We start from the raw sequence: 20805 nt of genomic DNA, 5'->3' as shown, positions 1-20805 counted from the left end.
AAAACTCAAAAGTAATTAAACAATATTTTTGGTATTAGTTGTGAATAGGCCCGTTTCGGGTACACGTGTACACGCACGGTCAAGTCAGTGCACGTGCACTAAATTCCATCACCGTGTACACGGTAGCATCTGCATAAAGCTTGCATGGGACTACAAAGTCAGTGAACAAGCTCACAGCCTCACATTAAATCTTAGTTCTCAGACACTGCACATGTTTTAATTACTAATATGTCAATATATTTCAATTAATCTAGAGTGAGTTCACTTCCAAAATCGCCGATTTAATCCACATTCATTCTGGAGACTCAAGTTTTTGTACCACGAAATGGGTCTGCTCCGGTCTCGAAAGCATTGCTCTCACACTCAGAGCCAATTTGAGAATCACCAATTGTGACAGCGATCATTGCTACATACAACTTACATGTTATACGCTCGTACACATGTGCTACAAGCCTGTGACAAACGCTCCTCAAATTGGCAATAAAATAATGAAAATCAATCGATAACTTCAGTTACACTTAATTCTGCAGCGATCTGTGCATGCACGTACGGTACAGTATACAAAATGCGCATCCAACGAGCGTCGGCGCTAGCTAGGGCTCTGCACTGATTTTCTTTTGCATTCTTTGTTAATTTAATGCGCTGCTAAGTCGAGTAAACTTTTTAATTTGCACAAATGTTTGTGGATTGATACTTCAAACTTCTCAGGTAAGCTTTAAACCGTGACTTAGGCTATATAGACCCCTTTTTATGACATGTTGATGCGGGTCCGTGTCGACATGAAAACATAACTTGCTCTCACAGTGTTTACAACGTGTACACGTGTACACGACCGAAAAACATGCCGTGTACACGTGCATCAAAAATGGACTTTCAAAACGGGCCTAGTTGTGAACTGAAAATGCTTAGTATGAATTTTTTTTTTTATTTCCATTTTTTTTCTTCAAAAATTTAGGTCATTCTGTATCTGTACCCTCCAATCTTGTTATAACATTATTGTTTGCTCAGACTACTTCATGTCAGCATATTAAATACCGCTTTGCCAGGTACACACAAAACATGCTGATATTATTACGTAACACTGGTAATGATCTCAGCCATGTTTTTAAATGTTGATGAATTGCTCTCTTGTTTGTGTTTAGGGGACAAACTTGGCAAAGTTGTACATATAATCCAGTCAAGGGAGCCCTCACTCAAGGACTCTACGCCAGATGAAATTGAAATAGACTTTGAGACCCTCAAACCGTCCACCCTGAGGGAACTGGAAAAATATGTCATGCAATGCCTCAGGAAAAGACCAAAAGGTATTTATATTCTACATTTATGTAATAGGTTAACTCATTTCTTTTGTAGACAATCTACTGTTGGCTGACTTCTGTCAGTATTCTGATTCATTGATGTTGATGTCAAAAGGCAATGGAATTTTATGATACCCTGAGTGTATATTTATTTTGCCATTTAAATTTTCATCAAGTTTTTATAGCAATGAAGCACTTTATAATTTGTCAAGTCATGGATAACATGATGATAACCTCATGCGTGTCATTTGAATGCAGCTGATGTATTTCTTAACCTGTGCTGTTTGTAGGTGTTTTACCTACAGGTGGTAGGGTTTAGAATACTAAGATTGCATACATGATACAAGTTGACTTCTGATTATTCACTGCATATCTCTATCTGATATGGCAATGTCAACAACAAATAATATATATAATAGATTTTTAAATAAGTGAGTAGGAGAAAATTTCATCAAGAAATTATCATGGCCCCCAGTCCTTTTCACTCGGGTTTATGTATTAAAACCAACTTTATTGAAATTTTAACTCCCTTTTAAATCTTGTCTCTTACAGCTTACAACAAAGGCCAGACGAAGTCTAAACAAGATGCACAGAAGGAGAAGCAGAAAGAACTTGAGGATCGGCTAAAGGAACTTGGCGGGCCATTCCCCAAAAAGGCAACAAAGAAAGGTCAGTTTCTTTAGACACTTGTCATCCCCCACACCTTCACTAAACCATTTGGAATAAATATTTCATGGGTTTACTGAATAAAACATGCAAGAAACATTGCACGAACATATCCTTGTATCAGTGGTAATTCTGAGCAGTAATGAGAGGCCTTTTCAGTTTGGTAGGGGCAGTTGTGGTTTTTGAAGAAATATCATGTTTATTTTGTAATGTGCTTGGTATATACAGTAAAGTGCATTCTTGAATCTTATGTATGGTAAGTCAAATAATTGCCTAGAATAAAGCAATAATTTAGACTACAGTAAGCAAAAGCTTAATTTGTATCTAAGTAGATTTCATCACATTAAAAAGATTTCTTTGAATTCAAGAGATGTGAATTTCATTTATTCTGAAAGATTCACCTCTGTAAGTTAGAGGTTAAGCCTTTGTGTAGAAATATCTGTACATTTTCATCTGGGGGCCGTTTCATAAAGCTGCTCGTAAGTTAAGAGCGACTTAAAGAACGACTGGTGATCCTTGTGCGCTAAACTATCGCCAATGTATATACCATTTACCACAAGAAAGGATCATTAGTCGTTCTTAAAGTCGCTCTTAACTTGTGAACAGCTTTATGAAACACCCGCCAGGAATGAATTTATTTTGATTTATTGACCTTCAGATGTTGTACCAAATGAATGAAAATGCATCCAAACAGTTGATCATGTGACTGACTATAAAACGCTCCAATTTGTCAAATTCTGGATAATATGATGATAACCTCATGCGTGTCATTTGAATGCAGCTGATGTATTTCTTAACCTGCGCTGTTTGTAGGTGTTTTACCTACAGGTGGTAGGGTTTAGAATACTAAGATTGCATACATGATACAAGTTGGCTTCTGATTATTCATTACATATTTGTATACCATTGAGAAAAAAGACAATGACCAATTAAATGCTTGGTAATAAGTTTAAGGGAATAATTTGACTAGTCATAGTAATCACCATACACCCCAAAAAAGTATGCACAAGAATTATTCATGGGAGTCACTAAGTCACAATTATGTTTGATTATGGTTATATGGCTCACTCTATCAGTGCTTTGACAATGAAACACTTTGTCCTCTGAATACTTCTTATTCATGCCTCCATGCAATGAATATTCAATTAGTATCAAAATTCTTCCTGATAAATAGAAACATAAAAATCATTGCCTGAAACCTGCCTCTTTAATCATTAGTATAATAGAGGTGAACTTATTCAGCTTACCTGTGCGCTTTGATATGTTGGTATAAAGTGCCCCTGTAGAAGTTATTTCCATATGATATTTATGTTAATTTTCTTTTCAATGTTTTTTTATTACAGCTCAACAAGATGCTTTGATGAATGAGGGGGGCAGAACCGAGCGCCCACTCAGTGCCAGCAGTAGTAGTGACTCTGAGAGTGATGCAAGCACCAGCACAAGTGCTAGCTCCAGCTCCGACAATAGCGAATCGGAGTCAGGTAGCTAGACCATACTCTCTCCCTTTTTTTCTATTCTTCCTCTCACCTTCTATCTTCCTTGAATTTATTTTTCCTCTTGTATGATTCACATCATAGTCATTTCCACCATTGCTACCAAAAAAATAATATTGTTCTTGAAGTGTGGGTTGCTGTCCAAGTGGCAAGACATTAAATTCCCAGGAGATGCTTTCGCATTGACCAAATTGTAATGGCTTGTCCATCTATATCATCTTGCACATAGGGAAAGCAATTTAAGCAACAATGAGAAATATTTCCATCATTTCTAATAAGGTTTAACTTTGATGATGGATAAGAATAATCTTGTTGTGGTTCATCTATGCATTATGGTGTATTACACTAACAAAGCAGTTAATCACCAGTCAAGATCATTGGTGCATTCAGTTCAAAATGTTACCAGTAACCAATCAGAATTGTTGCTTCTAATATGCGATTGGTCTCGAGACTTAGGTCAGCAATAAAACCAGACCAGGGCCCTGAACCACAAAGCTTAGCAATTGATCGTGAGGGTGTTTTTATGCTTGATTACATAGACCGTTATGTGTAATCCAACATGAAAATCAATTTTACTATCAATTGCTAAGTTTGGTGATACATTCCCCTGATTGGTTCTTGGCACTAGGACAGCAACCTTTATTTATATATTGTTTGTATATGGTTGTACAGGTCATTGCTGAGTTTTCATGAAAATGAAGTTTGATTTCATTTTATGGTTATCGATTTCCTTCCTCAAGGGATCAAACTGAGGAAGGTAAAAGAGACATTCCTCACATCCTCAACTAAACTCGCCTCACCATTTGAATGTCAAATATTCATTAGTGATGACTTGTACAAGCATATGACATGTCTGAATTTCATTTTAATTTTGAATTCATATGATTTCAATGCTTTGAATTTTCAATTCAATATTTTGCTGCAGTGCAGGTGTATTACTTAAAAAAAAACCCATGCAAGCATGGGACATTTTGAATTATTTTGATTTAAAAACTGCTCAAAAAACTTCATACATTGAACATAGTCAATATTTTCACTACCTTAGCGAAAGAAAATTGAAATTTTAATTTTGTTGAATAAAGTATCAAAATTGTTACTGTAATAATCTTGTAGAAAAAAGCAAGACGTGTGGACACATTTAGTAGAATCTTTGCAAGCCTTCCAGCAAAAGTGTTTGTTGGTTTTAATTGTCAATTTGTACAAATTTTTTATAGAAATCAATGCACATAATTTTTCTCGTGCTGTGTAGCAAATATGTACAAAGTAAAAAAATATCTCTAAATTATCTAATATGTTCCTTCCAATTCATACAATTGATCTACACTTGTAAAAATATATTTAAAAGATTTGAAAAGGCTTTTTCTTTTTCCCAAACGCGAAAAAACATCCCATGATAATTCTATTCAGTTCAAACTTTGAGGTCAAAAGAAAAGCAAAGCATTGTTTTTTAATGTGTATTTCTTTATCTCGAAATATATTGTAATGAATGAAACAATTCTAAATAACTCATACACAATAGATAGCTTGATTAATAATTTTATTTTGTAATGGCAAAGAGTATTGTGGTAAATTATGGCAACAACATTCACAATATATCGATTCACACGCTTCATGGTAATACATGAAGGAAGTATGAAGAATACTATGGATGGAGAGATGGGCTAGCTAAGAGAGCCCTGTGCACTTAGGGCATGGCTGTCCTCTAAGTGTCATGTGTGTTTTAGTGAAGAGGGTGGGTATGGCAATCATCAGTGTTTGGGAGAAGTTAATAGTCATCCCCTGAACAACACAGCTCAAATCCACAGCGGTCCACTACAAAGTGATCCGCCGGCTAACTGAAAGCAATTATGAAAATCCATTAAAAAAATTCTGCTGCTTTCTCCATCTTATGTTAGAGAGATGTGTGTATGTGTATGTATGGGTGGTAGAGAGGTGTGTTTATGTGTGGTATGTTTGATGTTACGTATTTGAGAATGTGAAGAGCTTGTCATTATTAGGATTTTTCAATGACACATTGCACATCATGACTGCGTTGGACCAGGGTCGGCTGTTACAGCAACCGCCTCGTTTGCTCGGGTGCGTGGAGCTATGGACCAGATGCTTAACCATTAGGTCTAACAGCCGTGTTCCTCGTTAGATTGAAGAATGTGATGGTATTTAAATGCAAGAAGTCATGTTGTCAGTCGGGGGGAAAACACATTCATTTCTGCCAATATTGGATTTTAATGCAGTACGTCAGTGAGAAATATGCCACCTCTTATTTTGCCCTTTGTCGAGGGCGAGAGTTGCTATTGCAGTGACCTTGGGATAAACATGGTTTATCATCAAGACCCGATTACTGATGGTGCTTCACTAAGACACACATGCACTCACTGAGCTGAGTCTTAAACAAATGGTTCGCCAAATGAAAAAGCAGCCAAACTTGTACTTTTGACAAACAACTTTTGCTCTTTTGCCATTCTTTCCCAAATACTCTTTGTCACTTTTTGTTCACATTTTGTTGATGATAACACCCCAAAAATTTGTTTCCACTTAGCTCATGACTGCTCAAAGAGTTGACATGTAATGGCTGGTGGATGCACCACCAATGGTCGGTCTCTGGTGTAAATATTCTTTCTCTTTCTTTGTGTTATTTCAAAATAGAGACTTGGTATTTGGATCTGGTAGTGCATACATGTTCTTAATGTTCTAAAACACAAAAGACTTGTTTCTAATGATCGTGATTAAACTGGCTATGTAACTTCCCATATGTGAATCTTAACACGAAATCAATTACTATTTTTTAAACATATAAACTGTCCCTTTTGTAAATATGATCCTGTATTGCCTTTTTACCAGCCTATGATGAAAATGCTTTCTTACAAAAATATAAAAACTAAAAAAAAAATTGCTTTTTTATTTTGTTTTGGTGGTGCTACCAATGTCAAGCATATGATTTGTAGTTTTTGTATGAAGCAGTAAAATTGTGCCGTTTTCTGAATATATTCCTGTATGAATTAGACAATACTGCATATTTTTTCCCTATTTGTTTTTGTACATCCCTGTTAGGATATTATTGTATCTACTACATGGCATGGGTAAATTTAGTGTTAATGGCTGTGTATAGTGTAGAATTGTCTTGTGTTCATGAATCTTAATTAGCATTGATGGTAATCCATGCTTGTAAATAATTCAAGAAAAAGTGACAAAAACCAGATTTCATGGCAGTTTGTCTGAGAAAGATGGCCAAATAAAATCAAATACTTTCCATTGAAACTTAAACTTGTGCCATTATTTTCTTTTAATTGTGTTTGATCAATTTATTCACTTGAAAGTACTGCAATTAAAATCCACTTTTGGCAGAACTGTGTGTTTAATGATGATGGTGAGACAGAATCGAGTGTGTGTTTTTTCTTGATTAATTGTGAGAGCAATAAAAAATATCAAATAAAACTTTTTAGCAAGTTCGGATGGGAAACTGATGAGGTGTGACATTCTTATTCTGCTTCAGATTTCTTAGAATTTGGTGTGGAATCGATTTATTTTCTATGTGTGTGTGTGTTAGAATTTGTGACATCCAGCTATTGGATTCTGAGTCATACTATTGGTATCTTAAAAGAAAACAAGCTATTGACATGACTCCTGCCTAATGTATATGGTTAATACAATATTTTGATAAAATATTAAAAAGATTGTGTGCTCCCTTATGGCTCTGTATTTATGAATTACTTGCAAGGCCATGTTCATTTTCTTTCTATAAAAAAAATAATAAGAGTATAATTTAGAGTTGATGAAAATTTAGAATAATTGCTGAAAGTGGGAACTGGATTATGAAATTATGTAAGGAATGAGAAATGCTGAATATGTCTGAAGTTTTGGTGACTTCAAAAGCAACTTTCTCTCATTTGCATTTTGTTGTCCTAAAATTCAAATTGGTGTATCAGTGATCAAATTATTTTACCGTTACCAAATGGTTTGGTAGGGGTATGATGACATGCCCCATGATAAAATTGACACGAGGTCAAATTGTCTAACTGGCTAACACTGTCCAATGGTCTATCATTCAAAATAAATGATTTCATGGAAGTTACAATTTTGGTAAATTTTGAAGATTTGACCCCCCCCCACCATTAAAAAAACCCTGAAATTCATGACTTTTGCAGGGTGCTACATAACTTTTTAGAAGCGCTTGACAAGTCGGGCAAGTAAGTTTTTAACTAGTTGGAATATACGTGTCCAAAAATCGTTGGAAAAAGATTTTACCTTTTCAAAAAGTTTCGCGGTTATATAAACCGTTGACCTTTTTCTCTCTTTTGATGTGAACTGATCAACCTTATAACATTTCTTTTTCCAAAGTGATTTTATCTTGCCTGCCATGACAAAAATTATGGTCCATATCATATCGAACTCTAATTTTGGTCATTCTACTGTGAGAATTTTGCTTGCCCATTCAGGCAAGTAGTTTTGGTCTTTGCTTCAAAACATTTGCCCGATTCTAACTTTTACTTACCCCGGGCAATCGGACAAGTGCTATTTAGCACCCTGCTTTTGTCATATATGTAGTGATAAAATGATATGAACTTTAATTTCTATTCAAATTCAGCCATTCAGATTATACAAAGTTGAATGTACTAGTATCTTCAATATTGAAGTAATTCTTGGTTTAACCCTATCTAGGCGGGGGGGGGGGGGGGCCTCGGAGGCCCCCCTCAACGAGTCGCGCGATACTTTTGCTGCGCAAAATTTTTTGACCGCGCCACTCGCTGACTTTTTACTTTAAAGTCTTGCGCAACATTTTTTGAGACCAATTTTGCGCCATCCGGGTACGTGGTTTTGAAGTTACGCAATGTTATGTAAGTGCATGTCAGACCAAAAATTGCTCAGAAATGTGATTTCGTGTACAAAGTCAATGTAAATTGTGTTTTCAACCAAAAATCATAAATGTATGATTATTTTTAGTTTTGCTGGCCTAAATGTATGTATTTTATGCTGTTTACGATCTTAGAAGAGTCCCCAACGAACTTCATTGAAAAAACAATGAAAAACATAAGAAATTGCAAAAACAATATAATACATAAAACATTGATCTGATATCACATTTTTTTCATGTACACTTGCTAAGAACATCACAAAGAGTTTCTATACCAAAAATTAGAACATTTGGAGCTTTATTTATGGAGTTAGAGGAAAAAAATATGATTTCGCATGATATTTACGCATAAATTAGCATAATTATGTAATTACTATACCATTTTGTAGATTATATCCCAGACAACTTGTGTGCCAATTTTCGGCGCGATCGCATGTTCAATGGCCGAGATCTCAATGGGGGGGGCCCGGGAGGCCCCCCCCCCCCCCCCGGCCATATGAACTCTCAAAATACCCCGGTCTAGATAGGGTTAATATGAAACAGAATTATTCTCTTTTCAAAGGTTATACTGTATCATTACTTGTACATCCTTGTGAAACTGAGCATGACATTATGGTACTGTGCTGATATGTTGAGAAATAATGTGATGATGTTGCTGGTGTGGATGTGAAAAAGAGAACATTTGGAGAAAGTAAAGCATGAATTCAGAATAAGTATCAAAAGTGATTACTTTAATGTCCTTCCCAATTAAATAACTCTACCAATAAAGTCTGTATACTGTTCAACAGGTTCCTAGCCCATCAGGGAAAATTATTTTACTTTTTTCCAGTCAGGGAAAAATATGGGAATTCAATTTTTAAAAATACCTCAAATCAGGGGAAAATGTCTCAAATGAGGGGAAAATCTGAGAATTTTGATTAGCCCAAAAGTCGGAAGCATGCTGGTCAGTCAGACTATGTTAAATTTTGTTGAATATCAAAACAACATCCATTGAATGACTGTTATTGTGGTACTAATTAGTTTTACATCATTGTTTTTTATACTGAAAATACATGTAATTTACTGCTTTATCTTAGAAAACATGCAAAACTGGGAATGGGTTTAAAAAATTATCAGGTAAACTTTATTAGGGAAAAATCAGGGAATTTTGTTTTCTTGAAAAGCTTGGAACCCTGGTTCAAGTAAAATAGCAAGAGATACTAGTTACTCTTGAGGCTATATGGCTGATTAAATGTACATGCACTGACAACTACACATTTTAGACCTTATATTGGAAAGGGTATTTGGGCTTGAACATTTTCACTCTTACCAATTAGTAAAACAGACTTGCACCGCTGAAATGAGTGAAAATGCTAAGTTTTGAATTGAAAATAGACTCCATTCTCTTAGTGATTGGCATTCATGTATATTTACTAGATAATCTTCACAGGTATAAAGCCATTAGTTCCTTAAACTAAAAATAGAAATATATTAAAAGATGAGTAAAAAGACACACACAAAAACAGAAAACCAACACATAACAAAAGTGCTGTATGGTTCTTGAATATGCAGATATATATGCATCTGACATTGCCTGGCCTAAATTGAGCTGCCAAGTAGTACTGATTTTCGGTAAATGGAACTGAAAATTGAGAAAAATACGATGGTTTCATGCAAATACTTTTTTCCAAACTTTCAGTCTTATGTGTTCTTTCAAAATACTGATAAGCTCACGAAAATACTGATTTTCAGCTTTTAAGATACGGAAACAGTTTTTTTTTCAGGTGGGCAGCTCTGGGATTGTATCATAAATGTGACGTGACCGCAAAACTAAGCACTTGATCGTATAATAGGTTTTTGCGCTTTATTACAAGGATCATGTGCAATCAAGCATTCAATTCAACTGTACAACTAATCATTAGATGTTGTTTGAAGGTTTGCATGGTGGCATGTACAATTGCTGATGTGGTTTACGGTACACCATGTGGAGTGTTATAGAAGCAGTGGATAGAAGAAGAGAGGAAGTGGATAGGCGAGAAAGTGGAGATTTGAGAATAGAGTATTCTTTCTTGAGAATAGTCCTGAAAAGGACTGTAAACCAGAAGGAATGTTGAGTGAGAACAGCTTGAGTAGTAGAGCTGATGAGGAGGTGCTGGCTTGCGTCGGCGAGTAGAGATGATGAGTAGTAGAGAGACTCGACGTTTCGGACAGGTTGACTGTCCGTCTTCAGGAGAGTCGTCTTCACTCCTGAAGATGGACAGTCAACCTGTCCGAAAAGTCGAGTCTCTCTACTACTCATCATCTCTACTCGCCGACGCAAGCCAGCACCTCCTCATCAGCTCTACTACTCAAGCTGTTCTCACTCAACATTCCTTCTGGTTTACAGTCCTTTTCAGGACTATTCTCAAGAAAGAATACTCTATTCTCAAATCTCCACTTTCTCGCCTATCCACTTCCTCTCTTCTTCTATCCACTGCTTCTATAACACTCCACATGGTGTACCGTAAACCACATCAGCAACTAATCATTAAGCATAGTGTTAAGGCTTTGCAAAGAAACAAGTACACTTCCTATCTTACGTTGATAAGCATGAGAAGCATTAGGTAGTAATGTTACATAAGGACGATTATCAATAAAATTGCCTGTGAGGCATAATTGGATAAATTTTTATCCAACTTCCAAGTCTAAAAAGAATCGGACAAGAAGTAAAAAAAGTCCTGCAACATGCTGAAATCTAATTGCAATTCAGACATCCTGCCAAGCATGGGGCCTGAAAGGCTCTCCCTAGATTGGGTTAATGGATAAAATGATCTAACTGGCCTGAATTAAGGGTTACACGTGCACACAAGAAAATGTAAATAAAAAAATTAAGCATTAACATTTTTAGAAGAATAATTATGTTTGCATTACTTGCCAAAAATATAAAATCATATCGCTTTTCAAATTTAGAAGTTCCCAGAAAATGATGTCAAGTTTTGTTAGAACTAATAATGAATTATTAATGATGTCACAATTTACCTATCCCTGAAAATTCAGACGCACGCAATCAAAGCAGCGCAAAACCATCTGTCGAGCATAATGTTAACGACATAAACATTGGACATGAATCACTTATTTAACTAAACAATGCCGGAAGTACATGTAGGAGACAACAGTTGCCTTTGTCCTGTTGATGTGTGGCATGTTATTTGATACATTTCTCACTCAAATGTCTCCAGATATCCTGTTACATAGTCTGCTTGTCACAGATCTATAATTGAATTACAGAATACAAGCTCCTCACTCGGCTGTTTTGTTCTATTCTTCCAGATGCCTCTGTGCCACAAAACCCTGACAAGTGATCATATTCTAGTTTCAAGGGTGTTTATAACACACTAATGCATTTTATTTATACAGCCTTAACAATAAGAAAAAATTATCTACTAAAAAGAAAATTCAATGATCGATTACAAATAAGTTTCAAAAGGCCAGAATAGAAAATGAGAGTAAAAATGGATCTACATGGGCCAGGGCTCACCAAAGAAATATCAACGGTTGCCCCAAGGTGAATAAGAAACATATAAGCAAATAATTCTTATGGAATCAAGCATATTGGTGACTCAACAAGTGAAGCTAAAATTTAGCATGAACAAAATCGACAAGATTGTGTTGGGTATGCACACCAGATGAAAAACAATCTGGAGATATCCTGGGGACTGTTTCATGGAAGTTATCAGCACTAACACGTTGTCTTTCTCTGACAGTTACCATAGTAACAGTCAGAGGCCAGTGCTTCTCAGCCAATCAAAAGCAAGGATTTCGCTAAAATAGTCAGCACTGACAATTTAGTCAGCGCTGACAACTTTCATGAAACACCCACCTGGGGGGCGTTTCATCAATATTTTCGTCCGACAAGTTGTCAGATCTGACAACTTTCCTGGATTCTGATTGGTTGAGAAGCATTGTTACTATAATAACTATCGGATAAAACAGGACTTGTCGGATGAAACGTCCGACAAGTCCTTTCATGAAACGCTCCCCTGGTGTAATATTAGATAAAATTAATTAGTTCTTATTGAGTAGATTGAGTAGTAGTTGCAAATTCATTTAAAAAGTAATTCTCATTGTGGTCGATGATACCCCTTTGAATGTCAAGTCCATCCTCACAAAAAGTTGATTTTAACAAATAAGGATAATAGTGAAAAAAATTTAACACTGCTGATTTTATGAGAATTGGATGAAAAGTTTAATAATTCAAATTCATGTATATTTTTCCAAAAAATATGATGTACATCATGGGCAGTATGCTAATGAGGGAATTGATTGCATCCCACATTGCTTTTTATTTCTTATATGGTTTGAGCCTTTGAGTTTGTTTCCTGAACTAGTTATTAAAAACAACTTATTGTAAAAAAAAATCTAATAGCAATTACCTTGGGATTTTAAGGCTAGATGTTAATTGTAGGTTATCATATTCATGGAAATGGTGGAGGTCTGGCTGATTGTAGATGATGTAATTCCATCAAGCAAGAATGATTCATCTTCACATTTTTATCAATCATGATCTACTGCTAAACCCATTACATTATTCATCCTTTATTCTCCTGAACACTGAAATATATTGTGGCTTACATAGCTTCATGCACCGTGACTCCATATCGGTATTTAGTTTCAAGTATAAGTAAAAGGGTTCAATTATTAATCTGCCATGCAAACAATGAGATGAAATAACAAAAATGAAATGAAATAGCATAAATATGTAAGTTACTTTAAGATAAATCATAAATAAAGTTCAATTAGTTCATTATGCATAATTCATCTTACAATTATGAAAATTGATTCAATTCAAAAGTTCATTGTTCATAGCATTACAAATAGCTAATATGAAATAATATTCTGTAAAAAAGCTTGTGGAATGATTGTATGATTGATCGTACACTGCAGTCAATGCAATCAAATATTTACTGTTGAATAAACAGCAAATATCTGTGAAAAGAAAAATAAAAAAATCAAGGTGAAAAAATAACACTTACTGGGTAATAATGATATAAATGAGTATCCATCCATTATGCAATAAAAAATTTCAAAAATCATGAATGTTTAAATTATGGCAAAAAAAAACAATCAGAAAAAACATGATCAGTTACAACGCTACCAGATTAAGTGAGTAAAGCAATTTTAGTTGTTTGGTACATATTTTGCTACACAGCTCAACCAAAAATAGTGTTACAGCAATATGCAAAAATCCATCTCCATCCTGAACTTCCGGGGTGAACAGGGGTGGATTCTGGATTTACCAGAAGGGGGGGGCAAAAAAAATTATGTCTCCTTTTCTCCCTGGATTGGAACCTGGTGCCAATTACCATTTGAAAAAATTCATAAACCTACCTACACCCTTTCTGGTTCTGATAGACAATCTTTATCCTAACAGGTACTCCAAAGAAGATGAAGAAGGGAGGCAAAGCTCCACCTCCGGTAAATCGACAAGAAATGGTAATTAATGTTTTCACCTTTCAATATATCGGGGGTGGGGGGGGGGCTGTTTCTCAAAGATTTTGAGTACAACCTCTATTCACTTTTTTAGCACCTTAGTAATTAATGTGTTATCTCACTGACGAACACAAGATAGCTTGCACCCCCTGAGCGTGATCTAACCAATCGTGTTCTACTGTGCGTGAAAGTACAGTTTTAAGTCACATTCTTTGAAATCTTTGTGAATCACTCCCTGGCCCTCTGTTATATACGATGTGTGATTGATCCAAATCTTCTTTTACTTGAGATTCTGTATTGAAAAGATAGAGTTGTATTCAACCCTAACTTCAGATTCATTTTAATTAATTACAAAGGCACTTGTGGCAATTCTTGACAGAACAGGGTTAAGATCACCTAATCTTTTGATTCCTGTAAGGAAGAACTGATTAAAATATTTAATTTTTGTATGTATCATTCAAAGAAAGATAAATTCTTTTTCATGTCATCATATTCCCAATAATGTATAGCATAACTAAAGTTTTGTGGATAAATTTAATGAAGTAAAACATAGAAGTGTAGTCCTGTTATTAACATGTATTCACATAATTATTAATGTTAGCCTGGAGCCAAAAGGACCTTAATATAGAATGTGTACATTGATAGTACGATTTTGACAATAAGGCTCTTATTGCATGAGATTCCTAATGTTTAAATAATCAAATGTGAATACCACTGGCTGAATATTGAATAAACTCAAAGAGTACATAACCATCTTAATTGATAAAGCAAACCATGAGGGAGGGTTATCAATGTAAAGGAAATGTATATACCAGTATCATAGAATTATATGTAAATCAATTCAAAATGAATTAGAGTTCGTTCCTTATTATAGTTTGAGGTTCATTTTAGTTCCCCTTCTTCTGTTGTTAAACTATTAGAAGAATCAAAACATGCTTCCTTTTTATTGCTTTTCTTCATTTATTTCTTGGTTCTCAACTAAATCAGAAATTAAGTTTACTTTCAACATTTATTTATTCAATTATGTAAAAGCAGAAAAGGGTGGACAACACTGAGTTAAAGGGAATTGTAACAAATTAACCGAAGATATCTCAAAATTCATCATAAAGGCAGTTTATTATATATAATTCATGTATTTGACCTTGTGTAGCAGAGGAGAGCATCAGGTCCTGTTCCGCCTCCAAACACCACAGCAGCTGGTTTACATCCCGGTGCCCAACCGCCAATGAGTTCTGGACCGGGTCCTAGTCCATTCTCACAGGGTCCACCTAGCACTGGTCATCCATCTGGTCCACCTGGTCAGTTGCCTCCAGGACAGCCTCCTTCATCAAGACTGACCAATGGTCAGAACCATATACCAGGTATACTCAGATACACCCTCTCATGAAGAAATTCTGATATAAAAAGCCTGAACTCAAACCAAAGCAATTGATATTGAAGCCATAGCTTAGTCTAGAGTTGGGAAGATAACTATTAATTTGTTTTGAGTTCATTAAATGTACGAAGGTTTTATTAATCTAACAATCAGTCCGTCCATAGTTTAAATATGGTTTTGTCCCAGTTGAACGGGGTCGGGCTGGATTCATCCCCAGATTTACCCCTCCCACCACTGTGCATGATTAAGTGCATCTTCAATCTCAAACCAACCTGATTACCAAACATCTGTTAAAAAAAATCCTAAATCCACCCACATTTGTGCCATCTTTATGATACCAGCAGCCATTCTTATTGAAAGTGGAGTAGACATCTATTCAAATGTATTTTTAAACTCTTGTCCGTTCAGCACCAAGACACAGTAGCTTGCCAGCCTTACCAGACCGACCTAGCAACAAAGCAGCCCCTCTTCAAAAGAGGAATCAACGAAAGGTTCTGACTTCACCACTGACATCACCGGGTCCTCTCACATCACCACACACTACTACACAGGGCAGTACTGGTGAGTTGTATAATCTTTTTAAAAACCATGTTATCAATTGAATTACTTTGAAAATCTACTGAAATCCTGCAAATCAATTGGTCAAGAGCGAATGTGTCATGGAATTTCACCATTTGCATTTCTTTTTCCATTCTCAGCTTTTCCTTTGCCATCACCAACTCTTCCACAAACCAAGCCACAAGGGGTTGCCCCTTCGCAGTCCCAGCCACCTCCTGTTTCCAAAGCTACACCAGTGGTTCCCTCTACGGTACCGTCAGCAGCACCTCAGCCTGCACCGGTAGCTGTGCCTAAGCCCAAACCCGAACCAGTAGTAAAGCCACCCAAACCTGCTCCCAATCAAACACCACCTGCAGCTGCCGTTCCGCCACCATCATCAACCAAAACCTTGCCACAACAACCACCACCTCAGCAACCTCCACACCACTCCCAACAACCCCCACAACCACAGACAACATCAAAGCCTCAGTCCAAACCACCACCACCAACAGATATCCCCAAAACCCATTCCCCTGCAACTCAGAGACCAGTAGTGACGGACATCAAGAAAACGGCTCAGCGCTCGGGAACGCCACCATCTCAGCCACCACCAGTCAAACCAGATCAGGCATCCTCAACCCCACAACCAACCATCGTCCCCAAGGTGGAGGATAATCCAGTGTCATTCATGGTCGGTGATGATGATGGAGAATCTCGGTCTACGAGTCCTGTTATCCCTGGACTCAAGGCAGAAGAGAGTAACGGAAAACCAGGTGAGTTTTTGTAACTTGTGACTTGGAAGTGTGGTTGTCTGGTGGTTCTGATTCAGGGTTCCCAGCCCATCAGGGAAAGCAGAGAAAATTGTTTTACTTTTTTCCAGTCGGAAAATTCAGGGAATTTTATTTTTTAAATACCTAAAATCAGGGGAAAATTTCTCAAATGAGGGAAAAATCAGGGAATTTTGATCAGCCCAAAAGTCGAAAGGACGGTAGTCAGACAGACTCTTATATTTTTTGCCTATCAAAACAACATCCATTGAATGACTGGTTATGTTGATACTTATTAGTTTTACACTATTGTTTTTATACTGAAAATACACGTACATGTAATTCACTGCAACAACTTAAAAAACATGCGAAACTGGGAATGGGTTTGAATAATTATCAGGAAATTTTTTAACTTCATCAGGGAATTTTGTTTTTTTGAAAAGCTGGGAACACTGTGACTCTTGTCTTTGAGTACCTGGCAGAATTAGTTCATCAAATCCTCTAGGTGCTGCAGCTAGGTTTAAAGCCGGAGTAATAGGATATAGTAATGAGATAATAATATATCTAAAGACTGTCAAGATATTAAACATGCTCATTTTATTTGTGTGTGATTAAAAAAAGACAAAAACAAAACAATCAGCAGCACTAGATGTAGCATTGCCAACGGACTAATCAAGTCAAAACAAATTTCAAGAAGTTACAGTTTATGTAGTCTTTGCGTCACATAGAAATTATTGAATGGTCCTCATCATTTCTGGTGATGTTTAGAATTATCCATTCTGTCATTCCACAGGTTCTTCACATCCAGAGGGTGGTTTGACTCCAAGTGGAAGCTCAGAAAGTTTATCCAAAATGGACCAGAAAGCTATCTCTAAACAAAAGAAGGTAATCATCTTCATGTGGATTGTGTATATTCATATGTAGTAGTTTATTGTTCACTACCCTCTGAACTTTATGATTACTAAAGGGCAATTCTGTAAAATAATCAACCTTTTCTTACATCTGACCCCCATTTTTCTGAAGTTTTACTTCACTTTAGAAACTGACCAAGTCATGATAATTTTAGAGAATTACATACTGTCAAAAGAACCAGAAATCAGACGCAGAAAATTTGATGAAGCTCTCATATACATGGGGTCGTACGTACATATTTTATGGAATTGCCCAGAAGTAACAGTCCTTTCAAAATGTGTTCTCTTTGTCACATAAAGTGACATCAAAACAATATTTTTTGTCAGTTTTTAGTTGGCTCTATTTTGGACAAAACAAATCTGCATCTAACATAGTGTGGTATTAAATGTTCAATAAGTTTGATACTTGATTCTTAACTCAGATCAGTGGCACCAGAACTTTCTGATAGACGAAGAGTTTGGCTCAAGACATTGTTTACACACACAAGTTTACCCTTCCTAACTTTTGTCTTTGTCAGAATGTTCTGGCACATTAAGCAGGCATTGTTGCATCATTTTTTCTAAGAAGCCTTTAGACTTTGTGCCCCCTCCCCTGGTTTACTCCTGTACCTTGTTATTGTATTGATCATTAGTGATTGGTGGGATTCATTCTCTGAATGCTTTAGATGGCATCTCAGCTACAGCGAGTGTAATGATATGACACCATGTTTTAATCGCAGTAGAGTATATTTACCTAGAAGCTGTGCTATATAAATGGACCTATTTTTATTATTTGTTTTATTTTGTTATTAGGATATGAAGCTAGCAAACCATGGTTCATGGTCAAACCTGGCAAACACACTGTCTTCAAACAAGCCTTCTAGTAATCCCACCAGGACATCACAAAGCTTTGAACTCTTCAAGAAAGCAGCCAAAGAAAAGGAAGAGAGGGTAAGACAGAATCCTGATATAGGGCAATGCATCAGTGTGTAGATACAGTGGGGGACCCTTTGGTGTTGATGTTGGTCATATGTTACATCAGCACAGCACCAAACTTAAAATGGAGATGGTCCAGGGATGCATATAGTCAGTTGTTAAGCTATCAATAATGTCATGTTGATCATGTTTGTAAACTCTAATTTGTCTTTGGAGCTAGGGAAGGCAATCTTGGTTCCAATATACTGACATTGATCTTGGAACAGTCCTCATTGAATAACTGTATTCCTATTTTGGGGGAAAGAAAAAACAATTTCAGTAAATTTGATAGATTTAAAATGTATTCCTTATGGAAAAAAAATTCTTGGCTTTCAAGGCTGGTAGGTTTATAGTAATGATGATAAGGGTGATTCAATGGTGGTGGTGATGGTGATGATGATGACGACGATGGTGATGGTGATGATGACGATGGTGATGGTGATGATGATGATGATGATGATGATGATGATGAAGAAGATGATGGTTGTGGTGTTAATGACGATGGTCATCATGATAATGACTGGTGATAGTGATGATGATGACTACTCCAATAATGATAAAGATAAAGCCAATTAACTTTAAACTAGCATGATTCCATTCACATTTGCTCTTGCCAATAATCTTTGCATGTGTTTTCCTTCATTCTTGGCTTTCAAGGCTGGTAGGTTGATAGTAATGATGATAAGGGTGATTCAATGGTGGTGGTGATGGTGATGATGATGATGATGACGACGATGGTGATGATGATGATGATGATGATGGTGATGGTGATGATGATGATGAAGAAGATGATGGTTGTGGTGGTGGTGATGTTAATGATGATGATCATCATGATAATGCCTGGTGATAGTGATGATAATGACTACTCCAATAATGATAATGATAAAGCCAATTAACTTTAGACTAGCATGATTCCATTCACATTTGCTCTTGCCAATAATCTTTGCATGTGTTTTCCTTCAGGCTCGTCAAATCAAACAGCAGGAGGAGATGAGAAAACAACAGAAACACCTGCAGGAACAGGAACGAGCAAGACAGGAAAGAGAAAGACAAAGGTTGGTGCATTTCCCATCATATTCCAGATCAGCTGATACAAGTCTTAATTGTTCTCTTATGATTGACTGAATATTGATTTGACTGCAAATATTTACGATACCCCTTTCTTTTTTCTTAAATATAGCCTATATCATTCTTTTCATGCCCCCCTTTTTTCAATCTGTTTATCTCAGTCTTTCTATTTCTGCCTCTTTCTTTCCCCCTTTTTGTTGCTTTTTTCCCCTTTTCTTGGTTTTCCTTTCCATTGTTTCTTTACGTGCCTCTGAACGTCTCGATGAAGTGGTCTGGCCCCTCCTGCTCCCTCTGCAAATGTTTGTTGAGGTGAACCACAGAAACAATGAAACGGGGCATGGTGGAGCCAAACCCTAATTGAATACCCATGTGCTGGCTATCATAATGTCTTAGAAATAAATTATGAAAAGTACTTTCACCCCGTTAATGGGGGTGGGGCGGTTCAAGAGCTCTGTGTGTTCATTTTCCCTGCTTACATGATCCACTGCCTAAAACGTGTCTGCTAGATGCATGAAGGAGTGGAAATGGATTTTTAACGAGGAAAACATTTCTAAGTTACAATTGATACTGAAATACATTTATTTGCCATTTTGATATGATGATAGTGCCACAAATTAATTGGAATAACGTATTTGTCTTTTGTGTTTGTATGCTAATAAAATATTTGTGTAACCATTTGTATGACAAAGTTAGTGTATACCACAGAATTGAAAATACATTGAGTAGCGGTAACAGACCACATAATTTAACAATTATGATTATAATTGTTACTATGCTTTACTACATGCATTTTATAATGATAAGTATGTATATTACGTTCATATCCATCTTGTTAGGTGGTCGAGGTGCTCCTATATTAATATGTTTTGAGGTGTTTTTTTTTTAATGAATAAAAGAAATGAATATTCATTCACAGGTACAGAGTAGGGAATTAAAATTGGAGCAACAGAAATACCCAGAAAAAAATATGCTCTTTTTGTTTGTTATACTATGATCTATCTTAAACATGTATGAAGTGAATTTGAAATCTTTGTATATTATTTTTCATTGAAATTGTTAACTCTTTACAAGAGCATGTAATTTGAGTACCCTTGGACAAATAGAAAATGTGCTCTGTGGGATTGCAGTAATATGTTCTTTTTTCCAGACGTAATATAAAGATAACACAATTTGTTACATTTTGTTTTTCAAAATATCAATCAGACCTATTTATATACATATATATAAGTATTTAAATTCATATGTTCTTTTTTTGTGTGTGTGATTGTAAACAGGGAGAAGGAAGAAGATGAAGCATTGGAGAGAGCAAGGAATTCCCAACAAGTAGAGGCAAAGAGAACGCAATCAATGAAAGAAAGAGAGAGACTACGGGAACAAGAGAGAAGAAAAAGAGAAGCCGTGAGTATTTGTTCGTTTTTACTTCAGGTTCATGTTACATA

General features: G+C 36.1%; 1 protein-coding gene and 2 non-coding genes across 11 annotated transcripts in view; all 3 read left to right on the top strand.

Annotated features, from left to right (window-relative positions):
• The window catches only part of LOC121428802 (bromodomain-containing protein 3-like), a 43434-nt gene that overhangs the window by 17613 nt on the left and 5016 nt on the right, over positions 1-20805 (top strand). For 8 of the 9 annotated variants that reach the window (XM_041625642.1, XM_041625639.1, XM_041625645.1 and 5 more), the window contains 11 exons: positions 1143-1304; positions 1851-1967; positions 3308-3445; positions 13696-13757; positions 14905-15115; positions 15538-15690; positions 15828-16439; positions 17227-17318; positions 18137-18274; positions 19262-19353; positions 20641-20764. In XM_041625642.1, the coding sequence (XP_041481576.1) occupies positions 1143-1304; positions 1851-1967; positions 3308-3445; positions 13696-13757; positions 14905-15115; positions 15538-15690; positions 15828-16439; positions 17227-17318; positions 18137-18274; positions 19262-19353; positions 20641-20764 (1901 nt within the window). The remainder of the gene's footprint in view (positions 1-1142; positions 1305-1850; positions 1968-3307; positions 3446-13695; positions 13758-14904; positions 15116-15537; positions 15691-15827; positions 16440-17226; positions 17319-18136; positions 18275-19261; positions 19354-20640; positions 20765-20805) is intronic. The other variant, XM_041625643.1, reaches the window with a different exon arrangement.
• Positions 1517-1660, top strand: LOC121429359. Its single transcript, XR_005971910.1, has one exon. It is a non-coding gene; the product is annotated as a small nucleolar RNA SNORD10 (small nucleolar RNA).
• On the top strand, positions 2706-2849 carry LOC121429358. Its single transcript, XR_005971909.1, has one exon. It is a non-coding gene; the product is annotated as a small nucleolar RNA SNORD10 (small nucleolar RNA).

This window comes from Lytechinus variegatus, chromosome 15 (assembly GCF_018143015.1).
Source record: "Lytechinus variegatus isolate NC3 chromosome 15, Lvar_3.0, whole genome shotgun sequence".
NCBI classification, from domain to species: domain Eukaryota; kingdom Metazoa; phylum Echinodermata; class Echinoidea; order Temnopleuroida; family Toxopneustidae; genus Lytechinus; species Lytechinus variegatus.
The sequence above is the reverse complement of the archived record's forward strand: the minus strand, read 5'-3'. Positions and strand labels throughout refer to the sequence as shown.